At 35.9% G+C, this 24,549-nt stretch overlaps 1 protein-coding gene across 4 annotated transcripts in view; it reads right to left on the reverse strand.

Moving 5' to 3' along the window:
* KPNA5 (karyopherin subunit alpha 5) overlaps positions 1-24,549 on the reverse strand; it is a 94,688-nt gene that overhangs the window by 14,176 nt on the left and 55,963 nt on the right. For all 4 annotated transcript variants that reach the window (XM_037843655.1, XM_037843653.1, XM_037843651.1 and 1 more), the window contains 6 exons: positions 18,906-19,005; positions 10,452-10,615; positions 8,301-8,379; positions 6,536-6,661; positions 2,709-2,836; positions 150-328 (listed from right to left, as the gene is read on the reverse strand). In XM_037843655.1, coding sequence (XP_037699583.1) covers positions 150-328; positions 2,709-2,836; positions 6,536-6,661; positions 8,301-8,379; positions 10,452-10,615; positions 18,906-19,005 — 776 coding nt within the window. The remainder of the gene's footprint in view (positions 1-149; positions 329-2,708; positions 2,837-6,535; positions 6,662-8,300; positions 8,380-10,451; positions 10,616-18,905; positions 19,006-24,549) is intronic.

The raw sequence follows: 24,549 nt of genomic DNA on the forward strand, positions 1-24,549 counted from the left end.
ATAGAATTAAGGGTGACTTATTTTAAAACATTTAAAAAAAATTATAATACTTTTACACCAAAAAAACTTTTAAGGGAGCAATGGGGGAAATCCATATGGCAGATAATTAAAAATTGACCATAATTATACTTTTTTAACTGATTGCTTACCATATGCTTCTTCAATGAGAGCACAGTATGGATTAATGCCTATTCCATTCTGCTTAGATTCTTGTTCTCCAAGACGTAAAATATTTTCAAGTCCATTTAAAGCCACTTGAACTATTTTTGAATCCATAACAGTTAGAAGGTCACAAAGTGGTTTAATGCAGCCTAAGGCTACCAAATACCTTCAGAGTGGACAAAAAATGAGAAGTAGGAAAAAAAAAAAGATAATACTGTTTGTAACAATGACTTGAAAATATTCTTCAAAGTAAAATGTTACACAAACAAGTATTCCTATACATACTCAAATATTACAAACATTTAAATTTTCATTTACAAAAGAGTAGAAAACCTTATTTTCCTAGCCACAAAATTTAACATAAGTAACCATAAATGGTATTACAAATACTACAAAATGCACACAGAAGCATATCTGTACTTTAGCCAGTTTATACATAGTATGTGAGCACTAAGAATACTGGGTTAAAGGTTTTTGCTTTGTTTTTAAAGGGAAGTCTATGTGGGTGCACAGGGGTGGGGAGGTGTCATGCAGGGGTAGTCAGAAATGGAGAGGGAGGCGAAAGAACATCTAAGTCAAGCTTTAGGAAGCTTCTCACCAAGACAATCATACCTAATGTTCTGAAAGAACTGGTTTCTATGAACAAACAAATCATCTTGTGTATAATTTTTATATATAATATTCACAAAAAGCATTCATCTCAATGCTCTTTCCTTTTCTAGTTGTTATCAACTGTTTCCATTCTCTATAAAGTAGTTGATTTGTTCACTTGGCAAAAAGTGTGTATTAAGCATAAAGGTTAAAAACATGCTCTGAAGCAGGACTGCATGGGTTAAAGTTCCAATTTTACTTATTAGCTGTGTGACCCTGCGCAAACCCTCTGTATCTCAGTTTCTCCATCTTAAAATGGGGATAATAAACGTGTCAATCTCAGAAGGTTGCTCTGAGAATAAAAGGCACTAACAACTTCACAGATTTGTACTGATGATTAAATGACAAAATGCACATGACATAGACATCTGGTATACAGTAGACATTCAATAAAAATTGTTTTGATCATTTTGTGTAAAAATGTGTATACTTTTCCCTGAAGCACTTGCCATATATTTTATAGTACATGATCAAAAATATTTGTTGAATGAGTATCTCACAGAGATGTGAGATTAAAGGCAATGAAACACCAAAGTGCCTGATGCACTGCTAAATGCTCAGTAACTGAAATGACCAACCTAGCACAACAACTGGAAAAATACTAAGCACTTGATAAGTATTAGTGGAACGCATGCTGAACCAAATCTCATAGCTAGAAGCCCTTCAATATATGTAGACTTAATGAAATGGTAAAAATGGTTAGAAAAATAATTATTTCAGTTTAGATATAATACTGAAAGCACACTAAAAAATACAATTGTTTGCAAGGTGAATAAACAAACTTTGGGCCCAAGAGCAGATAAAAGTTAATACTAGCATTAAAAAAAAAATACAAGCTAGAACAATGAAAGATCTTGTTTTATTACTACTTGTGTTCATAATACAAATTAAGTGGAAATTTTGCTTAAAACAAAGAGATGGAAAGGAAAACAGAAAACAGAGACAGGAAAAAAATGCCTAAGAAGTTAGGCTTTTAATGTGATACAAGTGGAACTCTGATACAGGAGAAAATACGACTGAAGGCACATGATAAAAAGAGAAACTTAGGAATCAACATTGATAATAAAAATTATAATTACAAATAATAATGGTAATAGCAGCTAACCTTAGTTGAGAACTTAGTATGTTTAGGCACTATGCTAAGCACCTAAGGTGCATAAATTTCACTTATTATCAAAATACTACCATAAAGTACTATCCATTATTAAACCCATTTTAAAATTGAGGGAACTGAATATTAGTGAGGTTAAATGACCTTCTCAAAGTCACACAACTTTTACTGAAGGAGGAAGGAATATTTGAAGCCAGACTGACTTCAAAGTCTAAGAATTTAATTTATGCCATTAGTGAATAAATAAACAAGAAAAGGCCCCCAAAACAGAAAAAAAGATAACTAGCATAGAGAAATAAAGGTAAGATACTATCTACAGGGCAGGCTAAACATTGACTAGAAGTAGAATATCATTATATAAACAAATGTCTATTTTAAGTTTATTTTAAATAAGTGGACATTCAAATTTATTAGTCCATTTCTATATAATAAAGTTACATCTTGTGACAATGGTTTAAAAACTATTTAATGAACATGATAGTGTATTTTGAAGATTAACAGACTGTCCCCTTTCAGATATTTAATCTTTGATTTTTTGTACATGGCTTGCCAAGGAAAATGACATTATCCTTTAAATGAAAAAAACAAAAACAAACACAAAAACCACTGTGAGTGATAGAACAAATATGCCATACAAACCCTATTAATTTCACATTAGAAATGCTTATCAAACTGATTTAGAAATAATGTTTTAGTTTTATCAATAAATAAAAAGTATGTTTTATTTCAAAATTTGCCCCATTTATAGTAAAAAAAAAAAAAATTTAAATAATCTGCATCACACCTTATTTGTTCTGGAGTGCCTCCTGATGTTGCATTTGTTATAGCCCAAGCTGCTTCTTTCCTGGTGCGAAACTCCGCTTTCTGAAGAATCTCAATCAAAACAGGAAAAATATTTGCATCTACAACAGCCTGGAGAAAGGAAAAATAATATAGCACAAACCATGCAAATACTGCTTAAAAGTATCAACAAGTAAAGGGGTGTTGAAACTCAATGACTTTAAAATGTCAGAGTTTTTGGAACTACCTCTGGAAATATCTGATTTTTAATCTTCAAAAAGACTTCAACAGTTTCCTTTTAAAAAAAGGAAATGAACTTTCCAAAGACTAGAAAAGATAATTTTTTTACATTTTTATTGTGAAATATAACATATGCAGAAATGTTTGCATATCACATTGTTTAGTTCTCTATTTCCTTATTGATCCTCTGTCTGATTATTATGTCTATAGAAGAGTGGTGTATTGAACTCTCTCACTATTGTTGTGGAAATGTCTATTGCTCCCTTCAGTTTTGCTAAAGTTTGCCTCTTGTACTTTGGAGCCCCTTGGTTGGAGCTTTATGATTGTTATTTCTTCTTGGTGAATTGTCCCTTTTATTAATATATAGTGTCCTTCTTTGTCCCTTATGACATCTTTGCATTTAAAGTCTATTTTGTCTGATATTAATATAGCTACCACAGCTTTGTTTTGCTTACAGCTTACATGGAATATTTTTTCCATCCTTTCACTCTCAAATTATTTGTATCCTTGTGTCTAAGATGAGCCCCTTGTAAACAGCATATAGATGGCCCATACTTTTTAATCCATTCTGTCAATCGGTATTTTTTAATTGGGGAGTTTACTCCATTCACATTCAAAGTTATTGCTATAAAGGCAATACCTGAACCAACCAACCATTTTATCCTTTGGTTTTTATTTGTCAGATCTATTTTTTCCCTCTCTCTCTTTTTATCCTTTAAGTTTCCCTTACTAACGTTCTTCAATTCTGTGCCCTTCTTCAGAAGTCTCTCTCATCTTTTTTTTTCCAACCGACAGAATTCCCTTTAGTATTTCTTGCAGGGCAGGTCTCTTGTTAACAAATTCTCTCAGCATTCGTTTGTCTGTAAATACTTTAAACCCTCTCTCATTTCTGAAGGACAGTTCTGCTAGGTAAAGAATTCTTGGCTGACAATTTTTCTCTTTTAGAATCTTAAATGTCATATCACTGCCTTCTCGCCTCCATGGCTCCCACTGAATAGTCAGTACTTAGTCTTATGTGGCTTCCCTTGTATGTGGTGAATCGATTTTCTCCTGCCACTTTCAAGACTTTCTCCTCCAATCTGATTAGTATGTGCCTTGGGGTGGTTCTATTTGGGTTTAATCTATTTGGGGTTTTTTTGGGATTCTCTGATTTGCATATGTATGTCTTTTATAAAGATTGCGAAGTTTTTCCCGATTATCTCTTCAAATACTCTTTCTAACCCTTTTATCTTCTCTTCTGCTTCTGGGACAATGATTTGTGCACTTCATGTTGTCCGTCATTTCCCTGAGATGTAATTTAAATTTTTCTATCTTTTTCACCATTTGTTCTTTTGTGTGTTCACATTCAATTGCTCTGTCCTCTAGTTCACTTATTCTTTCTTCTGCTTCTTCAAATCTGTTGTGTGTCTCTAGTATATTTTTCATTTGATCTACAGTATCTTTCATTTCCATAAGATCTCTTATTTTTCTACTTACTATTTCAAATTCTTTATGCTCTTATAGTGATTTCTTGATATCCCTTATGTCTTTGGCCAACCCACTGAAGTTATTTTGGAGATTTTTATGTACTTTTTTGTTTAGTTGTTCCAAATTCTGTCTCCAATTTGGTCATTTGGCTTGGCCATATATTCTTTCATCTTCATGTGCTTTGTTATTTTCTGTTGATTTCTTTGCATTTAATTATCTTGATAAGATTCTTTTAAAAGCTGATTTCCTTCACTCACCTAAAATTTTATAGTTGCTTGGGTTTGCACTGAAGGTCTCCTTTGGCACTTGGCCTATAAGTAATTCCCAGTCAGACCAAGGCCAAGGCTTCTTGTGGGAGATGCAAGTCTACCTGAGCTTCTGTAGATGTCACAGAACTGCAATCTGCCAGAGTGTACTTCCCTGTATTCCTAGCAGATGGTGCTCTTGGGCCACCTCTTTCCCTGAAGCCCATTTTCCCTGACTGCAACAACCAGCTGAATGGGGTCCAAACCTGGTCAAAGTCTGGACAATGCAGTGCATTTTGGAGACCACCAGCCCTGGGCATGAGGGTGCATGCTGTGCACTTCGGCAGAGAATCGCTTGACAGCACAACGGGGTCTGGTGATTGGCAGGCTTCCGAATGATAAAACCCTGGTTGAGTTTCACCTTCCCCATCCCTCAGCCAGCTCTGAAGTGCCCTGCTATTCGGTGGGCCACAAGATCCCTATTCACCATGCACCTGGGGCCAATGGGGTAGGGGAGGATCTCTTGATGTTTCCATGTGGCTCACTCCCTTGTCCCCACCTCTCCTCCTGTGCACACCATGAATGCCATGGTCCTCCATGGAGAAAGGATACAGGCAGCGGAACAGAGTGCCTCTCTCGCCTGCTAATTGTCTGACTGGCTCTGCTCTTCTCTGTGTCCCCTTTTCTCCCGAAGGGAGGGCCCCCCAGGTTCCCGCAGTGGCCTACCTCAGGGTTATGGGGTAGGCAGTGCACACCTCGCCAAGGTTTCTGTGTGTGGCTAAAATAAATCTGTTGATTCCCAATTTCCCACACTGGACCTCCCAGCTTCAGGGCTGAGATGACTCCCCAACTGGTTGAGGAAATGGAAATGTGGTAGAGCACAGCTCCTCCCTAACCCAGTCTGGGATGGCGCACAGCAAACAGACTCAGGGGTGGTCTCAAATAAACTCACCCCATCCTTTCAGTCATAATTTCTCCAATTTTTTTATCCAGGTCTCCCAATATAATGCAGAAGTCCCTCTCTGGCTGCTTCTACCCTGGAACCACTGTCCCAGTTGTTTTCTACCTTTTCTCTAGTTATTCCATGGTGGAGAAGTTAGCTCTGCCTCTCCTATTCTGCCATCTTCCTGGAAGTCCCACTTTTCATCTAATGTTAATCCATATTCTTCATGAAGTTCCTGGTTATGACCATGACATTCCCTTCAGTTCATTTTTTATCTCTCCAGAGTAGATATTCTATTGACGAATCTTTGTAAGAGGTCCAGACTTCTGTTTAAAAATACAGGCGCAATATAACACATCGGCAAGCAGTTCAAACCATGTGGTCATTTAGGTTTCTAGGCCAATGGTGGCTCTACCAACTTTAACACATAGTTTTCTAAGTTGCTCTAAATATCACCATTCCAGCATATGCCTGGTAGGATACATCTTGAAGCTTCAAAGAATCTTCAGGAAATATCCAATGAGTATATCAGAATATAAATTTTAGAGATGATAAAGCAGAAGGCATAAGATTGATCAATCTAGATATGTAATTGCTGACTCAAGGAGCTTGATAGGACTCTAACAATTCATTAAATGCTTTCAGAGGAAGATCATGCCTAACTTATTTAAAACGAAATAAAATCAATCTGTTGTTAAAGGCTTACATCATGTGTCAGGCACTGTGCTTGGCATTTTTACATATAATATTGCTATTCCTCACAAGAATACTCTAAGTAAAGTGTTATTACTTTAGAGGAGGAAAGGCCATGTTCTTTAAAATACTTTTTGAGACTCTTCTTTATTAACTTCCCAAAACACAGCACTGATAAAATGCTGACTTTGCCCACACTGGTTTAGACCCTCCTGTTCTATTCTCAGATTTGAAAGGTATTACCTGAATCTGAGCTCTATTTCCAGCAGTGATATTAGAAACAGTCCAGCAGGCTTCTTTTCTAATTGACTCCTTTGGGCTACTTAATAAGTGTAAGAGACAGGGTAATGCAGAACAATTTAAAATTACCTAAAACAAAAGTTAGAAATGGAAATGAAAAGTTTTATAGCAAATAAATCACACAAAAATCTACTAATGAATTATTCAGAAGTACAAACAGCACTCTGAAAAACTAAATTAAGATAAATTCATCTTAAAGTAAAACTACACACTTGCTACCCTCCCTCTGTTGTCAAAACTTGCCTAAATGCTGACATCGTGAAGCATACATTTCTCCACCCAATAAAAATGTGAACATACCCTGAGATGTGTCCTTGAGGTTTGCAACTGCACCCTGAGTTTAAATGATACAGCCACTTGAAAAGAGATTCAGTGACTGAAGTCAGGATCCAAACTCTAGTTTTGTCAAATGAATTAATGAAAAAATAAAAATAAAAATATATGCAAAACAGTCTAAAAGTATTTAATCCTACAACTGTTAAGTAACCTTAATGTGTAGTATAATTCTATTTGTTTCACTGCAATTTTTATTTTCTACTTTTCTTTAGTAAAGAAGTAAATTCTGCTTTATCAACTCTTATATTTTTTATTCCATGGCAAATTAATTATGCTCCCATTAATAAAAATATTTCCAAATGATTTACATTAAATTAATTTCACTTGGTGAGGAAATGCAGCAGTGTACTGGAAATTCAGCTGAATAATAATATATCTTTTGAGGGATATTTTCATTTAAAGAGCCATTTTAAATGAATAACCATCAATTTTAAAGATCAACTGTTTAACAACTAAGGACTTTAAATAGGACTTTAAAAGATTAAAACAAAGAAAATGTGTAGGCTGGACTAAAAATATACATTAAGGTGGCAAATAAGGGAAAATCTAAAGTGCTACAGAGTTTCAATTTCTACCTTCAAGAAAGGGTTCAAGAAAATGTGGAGTAAATCTTGACATATCTTATTTGACATCTTAATGTCTTTTAAAACATACACACTCACATACACATACACACACACACACACACACACACACTTGTAGTTAATTACCAGTCCTGGAAATGTTTCTTGGTCATCTTTCCTTCCATTCCCACTGACAATTCAATAATCCACGTCTTCAGTCTAATATAAAAGGTCCTTCCATTTCCAACCCCACAGTAACTAAATATATTCACTAACAGTTTCTATTCCAATGAAGTTCAAATTTCAGTGCCTCTTAAATATACCTCACACATTTCTTCCTCTGTACCTCTGGTCACATAAATTGCCTCTATCTAGTCTACTTAAATTATTCTTTATTTTCAATTCCTAGCTATAGTTCCAATTGCTCTATGGAATCTATACAGATGTCCTCATCTCACTGATCTCTTTTTAAACTTTTATAGTATTTCCTGAATATTCTTCTCACAGTAAACATACTACCTTGGGTAATTTGTTTTGTGTTAATATGCATATTTTCTCCCCAATTAGATTATGAATTTCTCAAGGTCAGAAACCACATCTTGTACTTCTTTGCATCAATAAAGTCTAGGACAGTGCTTACACTGTTTGAGTTTGATCACTTACCATCATGAGTATTCTTTTGTCACATTATACTTGCATGTACAATTATGGTAGTGTTAAACTCTTCATTAATACATAATTATGTGTATGAAGCATGATAACTAAAGCCTGTTACACTAACAATTTTTCATGCTGAAGTCTGAACTCACCTGTGTTTGAATATCATCACCAGTTACAATATTACCAACCGCCCTTAATGCAGGTGACACCACTTTATAATCATTGTGCCTAAAAATAATTAAAACATGAATTTATATGTAATATAGGAGTTTAAATTTACGGGATTTACAGAAAAGTTACAAAAATAGTACCAAAAACTCCCATGTACTTTTTACCTAGAGAACTCAAAGTTTCACCAATTGCCCCAGCAATAACTTAAAAAGTCTAATCCAGGATCACATGTTGCACCCAGCTGTCATGTCCCTCTAAGTCTCTTCCAATACAGAAGAGGCCCTCAGTCTTCCCTTGATTTTCAAGACCTTTCACATTTTTGAAGATCACAGCTGGTTATTTGGGTTTGTCCAATGTTTCTTTATGTTTAAGACCCAAGTTTTGTATTTGGGCTGGAATATCACAAATGATATACTGATATATTCTTTTCATTACATCCTATTGGGTGGTATATGGTATCTATCTTGCCCTATTATAGTGGTGTTGAACTTTGGTCACTTAATTAAATGGTGTCTGCCACATTTTCCATTGCAATGTTACTATATTTCCCTTTGTAATTAATATTTTGTGAGAAGGAACTTTGAGAATATGTAAAATCCCATTCCTTAACCCACTTGTATCACTAGCTTCCTGCATCTCTTGATGTTTATTGTCTGAATTACTGGCATGGTTGCCAATGATGATTTTCTGATGCCATCATTCCCACTGCATGCCTAATCTTTCTATCTATTGAGCTATCTATTTTAGTGTGGACTCATGGTTCCTATTTCATTCTTTAAGTTACAATACATTACTACAATTTATTTCAATGTCAAACTGTCTCAGGTTTGGACAGCCAGAGTCCCTTCAAGTGGGCTTCTGGGCCCTTTTGACATTTTGCCATTCTTTGAACATGTCTTACTTTCCAGGTTCATCTTAGTTTTCCTCAGTTCAGCGCTGGGATCAATTGTTTCTCTAAAATCTCTGGTTCCTTTAGTGGAATGGTGTTTAGAAATCAAGATTTGGGCATTCAGTGTGCTATACTTATTACTATAGGTGTATCCCTGTTCCCAGGCCTTTCAGAGGACACACATTTTTACACACACAAACATTTTCATATGTATTTATTTCTACATCTATCTCTTTATGTTGAAAACCATGAGTTCACACTGATACCTGCAATTCTAATCCGGTACCACAGCATTACCATCTAGTATCCCCTCCTCTTTTCATATCTCCATTCTCCAATAACAAGAAATTGGCTCCCATTATCACAATCTCCCTATATTCGGCCAACCTCCTACTATGGCTAAGGCGGTTGCCAACCTCAGGCTTGGGACCTGATTCCTCCATTGGACCTGCTTGCCCACCCTTCCTCTGATGCTGTACTTCCACTCCTTATCAGAACTCTCTCCTCTGAGCCACCTACCTAATTTGGGCCTACCTAATGGCTTTTTTGACAAAAGGAGGAGGAAAGGAAGTCAATAAATATTTTTAAAAGAAGGTAAGAAAATGAAGAGGTTCTATCTTTTTGTTCCATTATAGTGGTGCTGAACTTTGGTCACTTAATTAAGATGGTGTTTGCCACATTCTCCCACTGAAATGTATATTTCCCTTTGTAATTAATATTTAAATTCTTTGTTTAAAAAAGCCTTTCTTATTTTAAAGAGGTTAGTAATTAGATCCCAGTAAAAGGAAGCATACTATTCCTTAATACAGTGAAATACTAAATGATTTTCTCTACATGAATTGTTACCCAAATCAATTATTGCAATGAATAATTTAACTGTTACAGGTTCTGTGAAAGCAGACACTGTGTATTAAACCTCATTAACAATATCTTGCATAGCACCTAAGCTGCAGGTAACAGGCAATTCAATAAATATTTGTTGAATTAAGTCCTTCTCATTCATAGAGAGATCACATAAAGCTAACCATATTCATTAACAAAATGATTAGCAGTCAGTCCTAACTTTAGGAGTTGAAGGACCAACTTTTCAGGTTATAGCTATTCTGTAAAGTGTGGGGTTGGTGGGTCACTTTTCAGTCTTTCCTGAAGATAGAGACTCTTGAGATGCTTGCAAAACCATTACTCTAATTGTTAAACTTAATACACAATCATACAATTATTAAGCACAAATTGTAGTTACATCAAAAGTTCCACCAATCTTCGACAGACTCCAGAATCAATGACTGCTTGAATTTTATCATTGGGTCCATCGGAGAGATAAGAAAGGGCCCAACACACATCTGCTAACACATCAGGGTCACTGCTAAACAACAGTCGTGACAGGACATTTAAGCAAGGTGAAACCTGGAAGGCAAGAAAGAGCCAGTATTTAAAATTTTTCTCTATCTAAAAACAAATTTCTTAGAAAAACACAGAAACTCATTTTAAAACTAAAACAATGTCATACAATACCAGAGAAACTAAAACATTCTATTGTTTTAAAATTCAGATCAAATGCACGAACATGAAACTAATTATGATTCTAAACTATTAATCTTATATAGGACAAGATGTACTAATGTAGTTATATATAATTGTATATATATAATGAAATATATTTTGGGGATCCCCTATGTCTAAATCATACATACACACTACAAAAAAGACATGAAAACTGAGATAGTCAAAATGTTTCAGTTAAGTGTTTTTAACATAATGATCACTAAATATTATCCAACTTAAATTAACTGTACTTATTACACGTACTTTAGGAATACATCAAGTAATCATTTAAGGAGCAAAAATGTAGAAAATGCAAAAAAGAAATATATTTCTCAATGGTCTTCAAATGGAATGCATTAATAAACTGTACTTCTTAAAGTAATAAAACCCTTAATCTTCAATTAAAAAACAATACCAAATGACAACAGAGATTTTTAATCCCCCTAGCATTAACACTACAATTAATTTGTTCTGGAGGCGAGCAAGCCTCTTCACTTCTCTGAGACACATAGTTTCCAAATGTGTGAAACAAAGGTGCTGGATAAGATAAAATTCTATGATCCTTCCATCCCTCAAATTAGACAGATCTAAGATCGAACACTACTTACTAGTTGTGTGACCTTGGGCAAATTTTCTAACATCTCTCAACTGTAATTTTTCGTTTATAAACAGGGATAACAGTTCATCTTAGAACAATGCCTGGTATATAGCAAGCAACCAAATACTGGCTCTTTATATTGCCATGATCAGTACTGATTCTATATTCCTTAAAGTTGTTTTTTGTTTGCTTGTTTGTTTGTTTTTAAATCAGCAACCTAATGTATCCTTAGTTTCTCACCTCAGGTAATAGTTACATGTTAAACATTAGATATGCCACAAATAAAAAGTGATGACAATTTCTTTGTTTTAATATTTTAGATGTGTTTTCCCTTTTTCCTTATTTTAGAGAATGACAATATACACATTAAAACCTTCTGAAAGTACTTATCTTCTCTGCTTGTGCCCTTCCCCTAAAAATGACCCTAGGGCCAAGATACTGAATTCAGTTAGCAAGTTTGCACAACTGGAATTTTCCCCCCACCCTTGCTAACCACCTCTACCTTGAACAGAAAATGTGTGAACCAGTTTTTAAAGCAAATATAAATTTATGAGTTAAAAAAAAAAATTAGTGTACCTGATAACTATCTTATCAGGGAGTTAAAAAGCAACAAAGTATTATAGAATTCTAGTTTTAAGAGAGCAAAGTAACAACATCTGTTCCCCACTGTTTTCTCAGAAACAAGAAGAAGAAACAGAAATATAAATTCCATCTTTGAGGAAACCAGTTGACATTTGTAATCCTGCCCATAATACATGAAGAAGAAAGTGAATAAAGGAATGTAACTGACTTAGAAGAGGAAAGACAGGTAGACTCTCAATGTCCGGAGGAGGGAGTTACCAACAAGAAGGAAGCTCATTTTCCTCCACCTCCTCCACCCCAAAATTCCTTGGAAATCAGAGACACCAGGTAGCACAGAAGGCAGGTAAGAAGCACTGTGCTATAATAAAGGGAAAGATTAAAAACTTGAAAAAGAAGCAGTTAAGACTTTGGGTGCCCCTACTCATAGATAGATCACCTTTCCCAATACCACCAGACTGGAGGTTTATTTTAAGGAGTAACTGAACAACAGCAGACTGAAAAATCTGTCTCTGGAGGAATGGAATGGTCACAGAGAAGAGACTGAAATTTGGGGTCCCTCAAGAAAAATATGCTTTTGCTACCCGATTACCCTATTATGAAGCCCCATCTATGTACCCATCATTTCCAATTAGCTTTTTAGTATCTCCCTCCTAAATATGTCCAGAGAGCAAAGGATAACCAGAAACATGAGGAGAGCCTCCAACACGAAAGAGACTAAAACACATAAAAAAACAAAGACACCAAAAAAGACAAAATTTCAAAGAACTTATAAATCCTCAGAAGAAAACACAATTTTCTTGGTCCATAAAAGAACAGAATGCGATATAAGAATAAGTGATCAGAGAAAAAGAAAAATAATTCTTGAAAATACAAAATGTTCCTGAACACAAAACTTTAAAAATAAAAAAAAAGAATAATAAAGGAAAACTTCCCACAGAAACCTAACAAGTCAGTCTTGATCCCTATAGTATGCCATTATTTTGAGTCTGGAATACATAAGTAAACAAAAGCAACAAAGATTCCAGCTTTCTGAGAAGTTAACCATTTTAATGGACAAAAGATATTTTTAAATTAATATATACAATAAATAAGAAAAATACTAAGATATTAGAATAAAGAAAAATCAGAGTAAAATGAGGAAGTTAGGAATACTTGTAGGGTGGGAGGAGTGAGAGATTATACTATTAAACAGAGTAGCCAGGGTAGAACTCATTGAAAAAGTTACTTCCAAGCAAACACTTAAGGGAGATGACAGAATTAGTCAAATGGCTATCTGTAGGAAAAGTGTCTGTCTTAGGTCGGTGGTTCTTGAATTGTAGTCCATGATCCCTGGGGAATTCCTGGAACCCTTTCAGGAAGCTTCTGATGTCAAAACTATTTTCATGGTAATACCAAAGCATAACTGGCCTCTTTCACTTTGTTGACAATTTCACTAATGGTACAAGAGCAATGGTGGATAAAAATGTTGGCAACCTTGGTACAAATAAAGGCAATGGGATCAAACTGTGCCAGAGATAATTGTATTCTTCACCTCCACACACCTGCAATTAAATGGTGGTGGTGGTGGGGTGTCAGTTTTATTTAAGAGTTACCTTGATCAAGCAGTAAAAACTACTAATTCTATTAAATATCAATTCTTGAGTACATATCTTTTGAATATTTTGTGAGATGAAATGGGAAAACACACTTCTACAGACCAAAGTACAATGATGGTCTCCAGGAAAAGCAGTCCTGTGATTGAGTTCCAAGCTGAATTAGCCAGTTTTTCCATGGAGCTTAATTTTTACTTGAAAGACCAACTAACAAAGTATCTTTATTCCATTTTAGGATTTGGCAGACTTTTTTTTTAAAATGAATGAAGCAAGCCTTTCACTTCAAAAAAAAAAACAACTGACAGTATTTGTTGCCAATGATACAATTTGAGATTTAAAAAACAAAAAATCAGAATTTTGGAAAACATGTATTCACCGCCACAAGTTTGCCTGTTTCCCAATAATGGGGTGAAACCGTGATTTTTTTTTTTTTTTTTTTTTAAGTATTGTAAAATGAAATATGTCAACATTTGGGGCATCTGCATATTCAGTAAGCCAAGTATCAATGCATATGTTACATGATCATGAGTGAGGTAAAGAGCCATTCAAAGTATAAGATGGACCAATGGATTTTTATGTATAGTATGAAAAGTTCCATGACATGATTTCAGATTGCTCACTGCAACTAACCTTTAATAAACTACCACTCAAGTTTTAGTACTGTATCTAAGAATGTCTACGATTATCTGAAAAGGCTTCATATACTTCAGATAAAACAACATATAATTACAGACTGAATGTAGAAACACAAATGAGAACCCAGATATTTTAAACAAAACCTTTGAGTAATGCATAATTTTTAACAGTGAGAGGGGTCATGAGATCAGAAAGTTTGAGAACCACTTTTCCAGGGAAAGGGAAAAGCTACAGCAAAGGCAAAAGCATGTTTTGTGAGCTGGAGGAACAAGCAGGCTAGTGTGGATGAAGTGAAGTGAGAAGGAAAACAGCAGGAGATGAGTCAGAGATACAGGGAGACAAAAGATAAAAATTCTTATAGCATATTTAACAAGTTTACCTTTTACTCTGAACAAAATATAGGAAGCCATTGTAGGTTTCTGAATAGAGATGTGGTATGATCCAACATTTTACCAGGATCATTCTGGCTACTGTCTTGGAGTAGAAAATGACAGGTGTACAAAAGGAGAAGCAAGGAAATTAATTAGGAGGCTATTGCAATAACCCAAGGAATAGATGGTGACGTGGTATACTTCCTTCCTCAACACTGTATTTTGAAAAATTTCAAACCTATAGAAAATGTGCAAAAATAGTAAAATGAACACTCACCACATCTGCTCTCTCTGATTCACACACACATACACACACATTTTTTACTGGACCATTTGGGAACCCATTGCAGGCATCATATCTCACCCCAAATACTTGAGCAATATATCTCCCAAGAGAAAACAAAGGACATTCTTCTACATTCTTCTACCATAATACAATGATCACACTTAAGAAATTTAACATTAATACAGTAACATTATCTAAGGTAACGACAAATTCAAATTTTTAAAACTATCCTAATAGTGTCCTTTATCACTGTTCTTTTAAAACTTTTCTTTGATCCATGTTCTAATCAAGGATTACACATCAATTTATTCGCTATGTCTTTTTAATGGCTTTAAAAAAAATTAAGGTTTACTGAGCTATAAGTTACATCTAGTAAAATTCACTCTTTTTAGGTACATAATTTTGTTAAGAATTTTGGCAAATATCTGCACCGGTATAACCACCACCCAATCAAGATCAGAATATTTATATCATCCCAGAAAGTTCCCTTATGTCCCACTGTAATCAATTTCTTTTTCCAACCATTAGTAATCACAGATCTGATTTCTGTTCCTCCAGTTTTGTCTCTTCCAAAATATGAGAAAAATGGAATCAAACAATATGCAGCCGTTCATGTGCAACTTATTTCATTTAGCTCAATGCTTTTGAGATTCATCCAGATTGTTGCATGTATCAGTAATTTGCTCCTTTTTATTGTTGAGTTGTATTTCATTATATGAATGCATCATTATCTATCCATTCACCATGCGATGTTCATTTGTGCTGTTTCTGGTTTTGAGTGATTTTGAATATAGCTGCCATAAACATTTGGGTATAGGTGTTTTCGAAGACTTACTATTACATATCCCTTGAGTAAATTCCAAACCACAAGATTGCTAAGTCATATAGCAAGAAACTGCCTAACAGCTTACAAAATGTACCATTTTACATTCCCATCAGCAATTTATGAGTTTTAGTTGCTCTGCATCTTGTTAGAGTTATCAATTTTGGATTTAGCCATTCTAACTGGTGTGTAGTGACTATGGTGTCTTTCAATCTTTAACGGTTCCCCAGCCTATTTGTGGTCTCTCATAAGACTGACATTTTTAGAGTTCAGGCCATTTTGTAGATCATCTCTCAATTTGGATTTGTCTTATTGTTTTATCATGATTAGATTCAGGTTAAACATTCTGGCAGGAGTTCAGGACATGTTCTTTGTACGTCCGTCACATGTGAAGGCACATAATACTTTTACCTTTTATTAGTAATGTTAAGTTTGATGATTTGGTTAAGGTGGATGGTGTCCACTAGAATTCTCCACAGTAAAAACACCTCCCCTCATCTCCTTTTTAGTTAATAAATACTCTAGGGTAATACCTCCTATACTTCCCGTTTTCTTCTGATTGTTTCAATTTTCTCCATGAAGTTGTAAACAAAGTTTTAAGCTTAGAGTATTGATGAGGAAAAAGGAAGTTAGAGATATGAGAAGAGAAGAGACAGAAACAGCCTCTTAATTGATAATTCTTTTTCAGCCAGCTGTCAAATAATGACTATTGGCCAATATTCTAAAAGTTAATTAGTCTGAAATTGAGATTACTACATCATTTCCCAAGGTCTATGGAACTCTTCAAAGTCTTTTATGTTCCACCGAGATGTTTCATAAGGGTAACAACTTTAAACAGTAAGCTTAGAAAGAGGTTTCATAATTTTAATTTTTATAAAATTCAGTATCTTTCAAATAAGCAAATTTTTCAGGAAAAACATATTACACAAATTTCAAAAAAGTATTATTAACTATATAAGGAAACCATTTAAAAATAAGTAAATAATTTATATAAAGTGGTTGTTATTACAAATTAAAAAAATATCTTTACTGTTTGCTTATGGCTAAAGAACTCTTAAAAAACATGAAATGTAGTTAAAACAAAAAGATCTCAAAATGTAAATTTTTTTTAAAAGAATCCAATACTGCTACTAAGCTGAAAAAAAAAAAAAAGAAAATATCTAACATGGCATTTTAAACTAGCTATACTTTACCATCACTATCATAAAATTAATATCCCAATATACATTCATATGTAAATGGATATACATGCCCTATATTTTAAAAGGTCTGGGAGAGGGACAAAAACCCAAATTCTCAAAAGGAATAAATTTTAAGAAAACAAATTTAAAGAAAAGAGCAATGCAATAACCCAAGGTTTACTTAGTAAAAGATCAATGAAAATGCAGGTACCTCATACCATTTTTAGGAGACATAAAGAAATTACTGTGATCACTAAAGTCATGAATACAAATTAGCAAGGAAATCCTATATATGTAAAGCTAAAAATATAAATGGCAGGTGAAAGACTTGCCATCATCAGACGAATTGACCCTTGTTATCTCCTCAGACATATTAATTATAAATTTTTCTTTCCCTTCAATTCACTATAACAATTATTGACAAACTATAAATTTTTTCATAAAATATTCATATTTTTAAAAAGGATCTTGAAAGGGTACTTGTGCAGTTTGTAAGTATTTGTCTTAGTTTCCCAGGGCTGTTATGACAAATACCACATAATAGGTTGGCTTAAAAAAAACCTGAATTTATTATCTGACGGTTTCAGAGGCTAGAAATCCAACATCAAGGTATTGGGCAGGTCTTGCTTTCTTCCTGAAATAGGTAACATTCTTGTTATGGCAATTCCCCATTGCAAGGTAATCTCCTTGGTCTCCTGTGCTTTTCCTGACTTCTAGCTTCTACATCTTCTGGTCTTCTTGCTTCTCTGACTGACCGCATCCGAATTTCCTTTCTTTACAAGGCCCCCAGATACAGGAATTAAGACCTGCCCAGATTCAATCTAGCCACACCTTAATTAATGATAACATCTTCATAAGATCTTATTTACAAATGGGTTCCTGCCACAGGGGTGTGAATTAAGATTAACAACATGTCTTTATTGAGGTGCATGACACAACCATGATATTTCTTTTGCTTGTGTTATACCCAGTCCAAATACTCATTCCTTTCCCTTCTATTATTAAACTGCAAATCACACATAATACTTTTACTATATAACTTTTTGCCTTGAGGGGCTGTGCAGCATAGCTTACTCAAAACTTTTTTCTCTAAGATGTGTATCTTTTAATCAAATCGCTGTTTAAAATGATACTTTAAATCAGCTTCTTAGTCATATTGTGTATTTGTCAATAAATACAAAGAACAAGCATGGAAGGTTATGCAAGACTTTCATGAACTATGCTTAAACCCACAACATGCTACTGAGGAATGGTAAAAGATCAATGGTCCACAATGAGACTTAAGTCATGCTTGCAGTCAGATGAAATGTGGTTAAATCATGAATACTTAAAACTGGAATAGTTGAAGTATAAATGAGAAGGCATACTAATTCATGCATACTCTTTTCTGAATTAGAGATATTCTTTTTTGCCCCCAGAATTTTTATTATTAAATCTTCACAAAATTTTGAGCTATATTCATTGTTCTCCTTTAATTCACAAAGACACAGAATTTGAAAGAAATAGAATGGTCTCCTAAATATTTACCCATGTTCTATCTTTTTAATAGCTTATTATTGGTAACACAAATAAGACATTAGAACTTGATATGGAATTTATTCATAATCTATCCTACTAGAAGCACAATATTAATACATGGGGAAAAAGAGATTCTAACAGATTAAAGGTATCACAGGAAACATAAACTACTGTGGACTAGTTGCTTTTCCAATTTTACAATTAACAGCGGATCTGGATGAATTACCTTAATCTTTTGGGGAAGCTTCAATTTCTGGTAAAATAAAAGAGCTAGACTAAAAGATGTCTCAAGTCAACTCCAAGATACATTAATATCTAGTGACAGTGGTTGCCTCAGGGGAGAGGAATTCAATGGGGCATAGGAGGGCAAGATATAGGTAGAAAGGAAACCTCTTCATTGCATACCTTTTAATTTTTGTGTATTTGTAAATATTGCCCAGTCAAAAAAGAAAAGAATCACTAAAATAAAGAACACGTAAATTCCCTTCCAGCTGTACGAATCTATTTTAAAAAGCCTTAAAAGTCTGTAGAGGCAGATTTCTTAATTTATGTATTTTACTCATACCTTACTGAAGTTTGGAGGAGGGTTTTTACCTCTACATAAATTTGAGAGGGCCCATACAGCATTTCTTGTTGTTGTAAGTCTGTTTGAATTTGTTAATAACCTGCCAAGAAAAAGAAAAAAGGAACTGTCATATGACATTCATTTTACTTGTTTAGCTATTTTCTATCATAACATAAAAGTACTCATCAATATATTTTGTTGGGTGTTCAAACTGACCTGTGAGAAGAGGAAGAGTGTCTTTGAAATTCATTACTTTTTGAAAACAAAAATAAACACATTACAGTTTATTTGTTATGTTATATCTATGATCTGAATGGATTCTTAAAAAAAAAAATTCTTAAACATGTTCAAATTAAAGGGTTATCATGGGGAATGGATTTAAAGTATCAGATTACTTTTGTTTACTCATCAGAAAACATGGAAGTCAGAGGCAGTGGGCCAAAAAATTTAAGATACTGAAAGAAAAAAAACCTGGCAACAAAGAATTCTATATTTAACAAAGCAATCCTTCAAAAATAAAGAGAAATTAAGAGATTCTAAAGTGAACAAAAGCTTGTAGAATCAAGTCATATAGACCTGCCCCACAAGAAATGCTGAAGGGAGTCAGTCCTTCAGGCTGAAAAGACAACAGACAATAAATAGAAGTCACACAAATAAATAAAGAACACTGGTAAAGATAACTACACAGGTAAACATAGAAGCCAGTATTACTTCATTTTTGGTTTGTAATTCCTCTTTCTTTCCTATATGGTTTAAAGGACAAAAACATAAAATAATAATTGTAAATTTAGGTTAAGAGACACATATAAATAAAGATATAATTTGTGCCTATAATAACATAAATAGCAAGGGAGATATACAGGGACAGAGTTTTTTGTACAATATTGAAGATAAGTTGGTATTAATATACACTAGGTTTCAGATATTAATTGTACTCTCTACAGTAACCACTAACAAAAAACAAAACATCTAGAGAAATGAGAAAGAAATCAAACAGTGAATTTCAAAAATCAAGTTAATGCAAAACAAGGCAATAATGGAGGAACTGAGGACAAGTGTGGTATTCGGGGTATATCGTCCCAAGGCAATGTCTACCCTTTGGTCAGTCACCTCAGAGATGAGTCTCAGGCACCATATGATGCTAAGCAGGTTTAATAAAGCAGTACTCTCACAAGAGTAACAGTGGGGGCATGCTAGTGTTATGGGCACCTTACATTCAGGAAGGTGTGCAACCGACTGACTGGGACAGTGTCCACCTGGAACCAAATCTCAAGATTTGGAGGAATCTCTCCACTCTCCTATCTGGGTCAGTACCAGGTGCCCCCCCATCCCCAATAAAGGGCATTCAAGCTGATCCTGTAAGGGTAAGCCTTATTTTAAGGTTTTGGAAAGTTACATCAGTGTTGAGGTGGTCTTGATTGTGGAAATGCCCTGGCCAGGACTGCATCTCTTGAGTGACGTGTAGTGTCAGCCTTGAAAGACACTTTAGTAAGCATACTGACTATCTTTAATTTTATAGCCACAAATAAAGTATTTATTCCACAACCAAATAACATTTACCACATACAGATAACATTTACCACAAACAGATAACATACAAAATGGCAGAAATAACTCCTTCCTTATTAATAGTTACATACAGATAACATTTACCACATACAGATAACATACAAACTGGCAGAAATAACTCCTTCCTTATTAATAGTTACAGTGAATGTACCTGGAGTAAACTCTTCAATTAAAAGGCAGATTGGCAGGATTGATGTAAAAAAAATGACCCATCGACATGCCATTTACAAGAAACTCATTTTAGATCCAATGACACAATTAGGCTGAAAGTGAGAGAACAAAAAAAGACATTCCATGCAAGGAGTAACCAAAAGAGGGCTAGGATGGCCATAGTAATATCAGACAAAATAGATCTTAAGTCGAAATTGCTACGGGAGACAATAAAGGACACTACGTATTGACACAAGTCAATCCATCAAGAGATTATAACAATTATAAATATATATACATCTAACAGCAGAGATGTCTCAAAGGTACATAGCATTCTCCTGGACAGATCATATGTAGGTCACACACACAAAAAGACCCAATGGGGGAGATCTAAGACGGCGGCAGGGAGGAGTGGAAGTTAAGTAGTCCCCCTGGAACAACTGAAAAAAAAACCCAGAAACAACTAGTAAATAATCCAGAATAACTGCAGAGGACAGATGTGAATGTCCAATCATCATACAGCAACCTGAATTGGGAGTAATGCCTGAGATTACAGCACAAAATCTGTAAGTAAGAACTGCGGATCCAAATTGAGAGACCCCTCCCCCATAGCCCAAATTACAAAGCCTCGTGGTGCCAGAGAGAAGCTTTCTCCCAGTGAGCGAATATAGCTCAGCTGAGCTCCAACTGGGGTTTTAATTAGCGAGTGTGAACTGCTCACTACGAGGTGCGACTCCCCAACAAGTAGATAGAGGCTTTGGATGACGACTAAACTTGGAAAGCTGGAGGGTCTCCTTAGACTAGCTCTGTTCCTTTTTCAACTCAGTGGAGAAACCCTCGGCCATTTTGAATTCCCAGTTCTGTGACCCAGACAAGGGTGTGGCACAGGCAGAGAGGGACCACTGAAATGCTAATAACCTCCCCCTAAGGCATCCATCTTCTCTAAAGAGGAAAGGGGTGGGGCCCAGCTTTACTGCCTGCCTTTCATTCAGAAATTACACCAGTCAAGAATTATAGGCTAATCTTTGCATCAGGCAGACAGCATTCCTGCATGGCCCGGTGGGTGGCCCGGGGCTTAGCTTGAGGGACGACATGCACAGCCTTGCCTCAGCAGAGGTCCAGGAAGATCACAGCTGAGAAGGGAGGCCTGCTTGGAAAACCGAGGGACGCTATGTCAATGCCAGTGGTATGTGGGTCAGTGACAGAAAATCTGGGGCAAAACTGAAATGGAGGCTTAGACCCTTGCGGAGGCCTTGAATCTCCGGGAACCTGGGGGATTTGAATATTAAAACTGCCCTTCCTCCCTGGCCACCCATACACACACCCCACATTCAGGGTGCTCCAGCAACACACCCAAACTGAGTTCTCCAACTGAACCCCACAAGAATCATTTCCCCACTGTGATGGTTGGGTTCATGTGTCAACTTGGCTAGGTGGCCTAGCTGTCTGGTCAAGCTGACGATTCCTGTGAGGCTATTTGAGGCTGGTTGGTTTGTCGGATCATCAGTCAACTGACTGCAGCTGACTGATGACTCATCAAGGGGCGTGCTTCCACAGTGAGAGAATGCAATTGGCTGGATTTGGTCCGGGTGATCAGTTGGAGGCTTATAAGCCGGACGGTTAGAGAACCTTCACTTCTTCTTCAGCTGCTCAGTGAAGCTTTTCCTGGGGAGCTCGTCGAAGTTGCCGGTTCGTTTCCTGAGCAGTTCGTCAAAGTTGTCGGTTCGTTTCCTGAGGAGTTCTTCAAAGTTGCCGGTTCGTTTCCTGAGGAGTTCGTCAAAGTTGTTGGTTCGTTTCCCGAGGAGTTCATCGGACGTCTTCCTTGGAGTTGACAGCTTGTTGACGGCTCTGCAGAATTTGGACTCGTGCGCTCCCGCAGTTGCGTGAGTCACTTTTACAATTTGATAATAAGAGACATCTCTCATTGATTCTGTTTCCAAGGAGAACCCTAACTAATACAACTTGCTACCAAGAGTGGGGTTTTAGTTAGTGTAGTCAGGAATTGAGCTGGGTTTAGGTTTTGTTGTTGCAATCATTACCTTTGTTGCAACAGAGGCTTGTCTCCTCAACTCAGCAAGACCGCTGTGATCTGCCATGGCTTCTCCTTCTTGCACCATTATCTAGGCTATGCCTCCAAGATGAAAGATGGGATGATCAAAGGGCATATCTCATTTATTTCCCTTTTCTCATTGATCACACTCCTATATGCCTGATGCCCAGTGTCTGAAAACAGTGATTTCATATGTTTTAGCCAGTTTTCTAATTTTTTGTCAAGGGAGAGTAAGTCTAGTCCCTGTTATCCTATCATGACTGGAAGCAGAAGTCCCATAACACACAGCCTGCTATCAGTGATTGTGCTTTTAATCCTCTTAGTTATTCCCTTAGTGAAGCCCATTTTGTTTGTGTTTTATTTTTCTTATTTTTTATCCTATCATAAACAATGCAAGGAGCATCTTAATGATTATAGTTTTTCACTATTTAGATTATTTCCTTGGGAGCGATTCCCAGAAAGTAGAACTATTGAGTCAAATATTATAAATACTTTCATAGATTTTGCAATGTATTCCAAATAGCTCTCCAAAATTACTGATCTTCAATGCCATAATCTAAATAAGAAATAAACTTCATTAATATTTTGAAAGCTATAGTTTTAAAAATCTCTATCATTGCTTATTTCAAAATTTCTTTCATATCTAGTGTTCTTGAGAAACGGAATCTTAAAATGGGCTTTTACAACTTGTTTTCTACTCTGATTAGATTCAGAGGCACTAATGACTCTACTTCCAATAATCAAGAGGGTACTAAGAGTCCATGGCAGGAGTTGGCAAAGGAAATACGCAAAATAGCACCATTTGATTCTCCTAATTGTGCTCTAGTACGAAGCGAGGCTCTGGGTGACAGCGTTTTCGACACTTTCACAGAGTTTTGCAGTATTAAGAAGTATAATGATGTTGGCTGGCTGCTCTCAGATACTTTGGATACAGTTGTAAGAGAAAGGGATGAGCTAAAGGCTTCAATTTCAAAACTTGAATGCCGTATGACAGATGTAAAGAGTTCCATCTGTGCCCTGAAAGAAAATCTTATTTCCTGTGCCCGCAGACTGGAGGTTTCTGAAAATCAGACGCAGTCTCTTATTGTGCGAGTAGCACATTTACAGCGTAAACTAAAATCTCAACCTCTCAGGGTGTCTGCTGTTAAAGTAAAGGCATTGATTGGAAAAGAATGGGACCCAGAAACTTGGGATGGAGACATATGGATTGATAATAATGACAGTGAGGACATTGGAACCCTGGATTCTGCTGGGTCATTGTTAGATTTACCTGTAGAGGGCTGTCCTGGGGAAACAGCTTCTCTGCCTCCAGTCTGCCCTAAGGAGCCTGCCACGCAACTCCCACCTAAGGAGATTGACCCTTCAATGCCTGCTAATCTTGTAATCACCTCCCCTGAGGAAGCAGCCCTCACTCTTTCGTCTGGAGAGACTAATCCTGTTTTAAGAGATGAAAATGCAACAGAGTGCCCTGAGGTGAATGGCTTGAGAGATAATTCTAACTCTTTTCATGACCCACCCCCACCACCAGTTTTTGCTTCAAGACCTATAACTAGGCTCAAGTCCCAACAAGCCCCAAAGGGTGAGGTACAAAGTGTGACCCATGAGGAAGTACACTATACTCCAAAAGAACTGTATGAGTTTTCCAACTTATACAGACAGAAACCAGGGGAATATGTGTGGGAATGGATATTGAGAGTGTGGGATAATTGTGGAAGGAATATAAGGTTGGATCAGGCTGAATTTACTGATATGGGCCCACTAAGCAGAGATTCTGCATTCAATGTTGTAGCTCGAGGGGTTAGAAAGGGTGTTAACAGTTTGTTTGGGTGGCTGGCTGAAACATGGATCAAAAGGTGGCCGGCATTACCAGAAGTT

Source organism: Choloepus didactylus, chromosome 7, assembly GCF_015220235.1.
Source record: "Choloepus didactylus isolate mChoDid1 chromosome 7, mChoDid1.pri, whole genome shotgun sequence".
Taxonomy (NCBI): domain Eukaryota; kingdom Metazoa; phylum Chordata; class Mammalia; order Pilosa; family Megalonychidae; genus Choloepus; species Choloepus didactylus.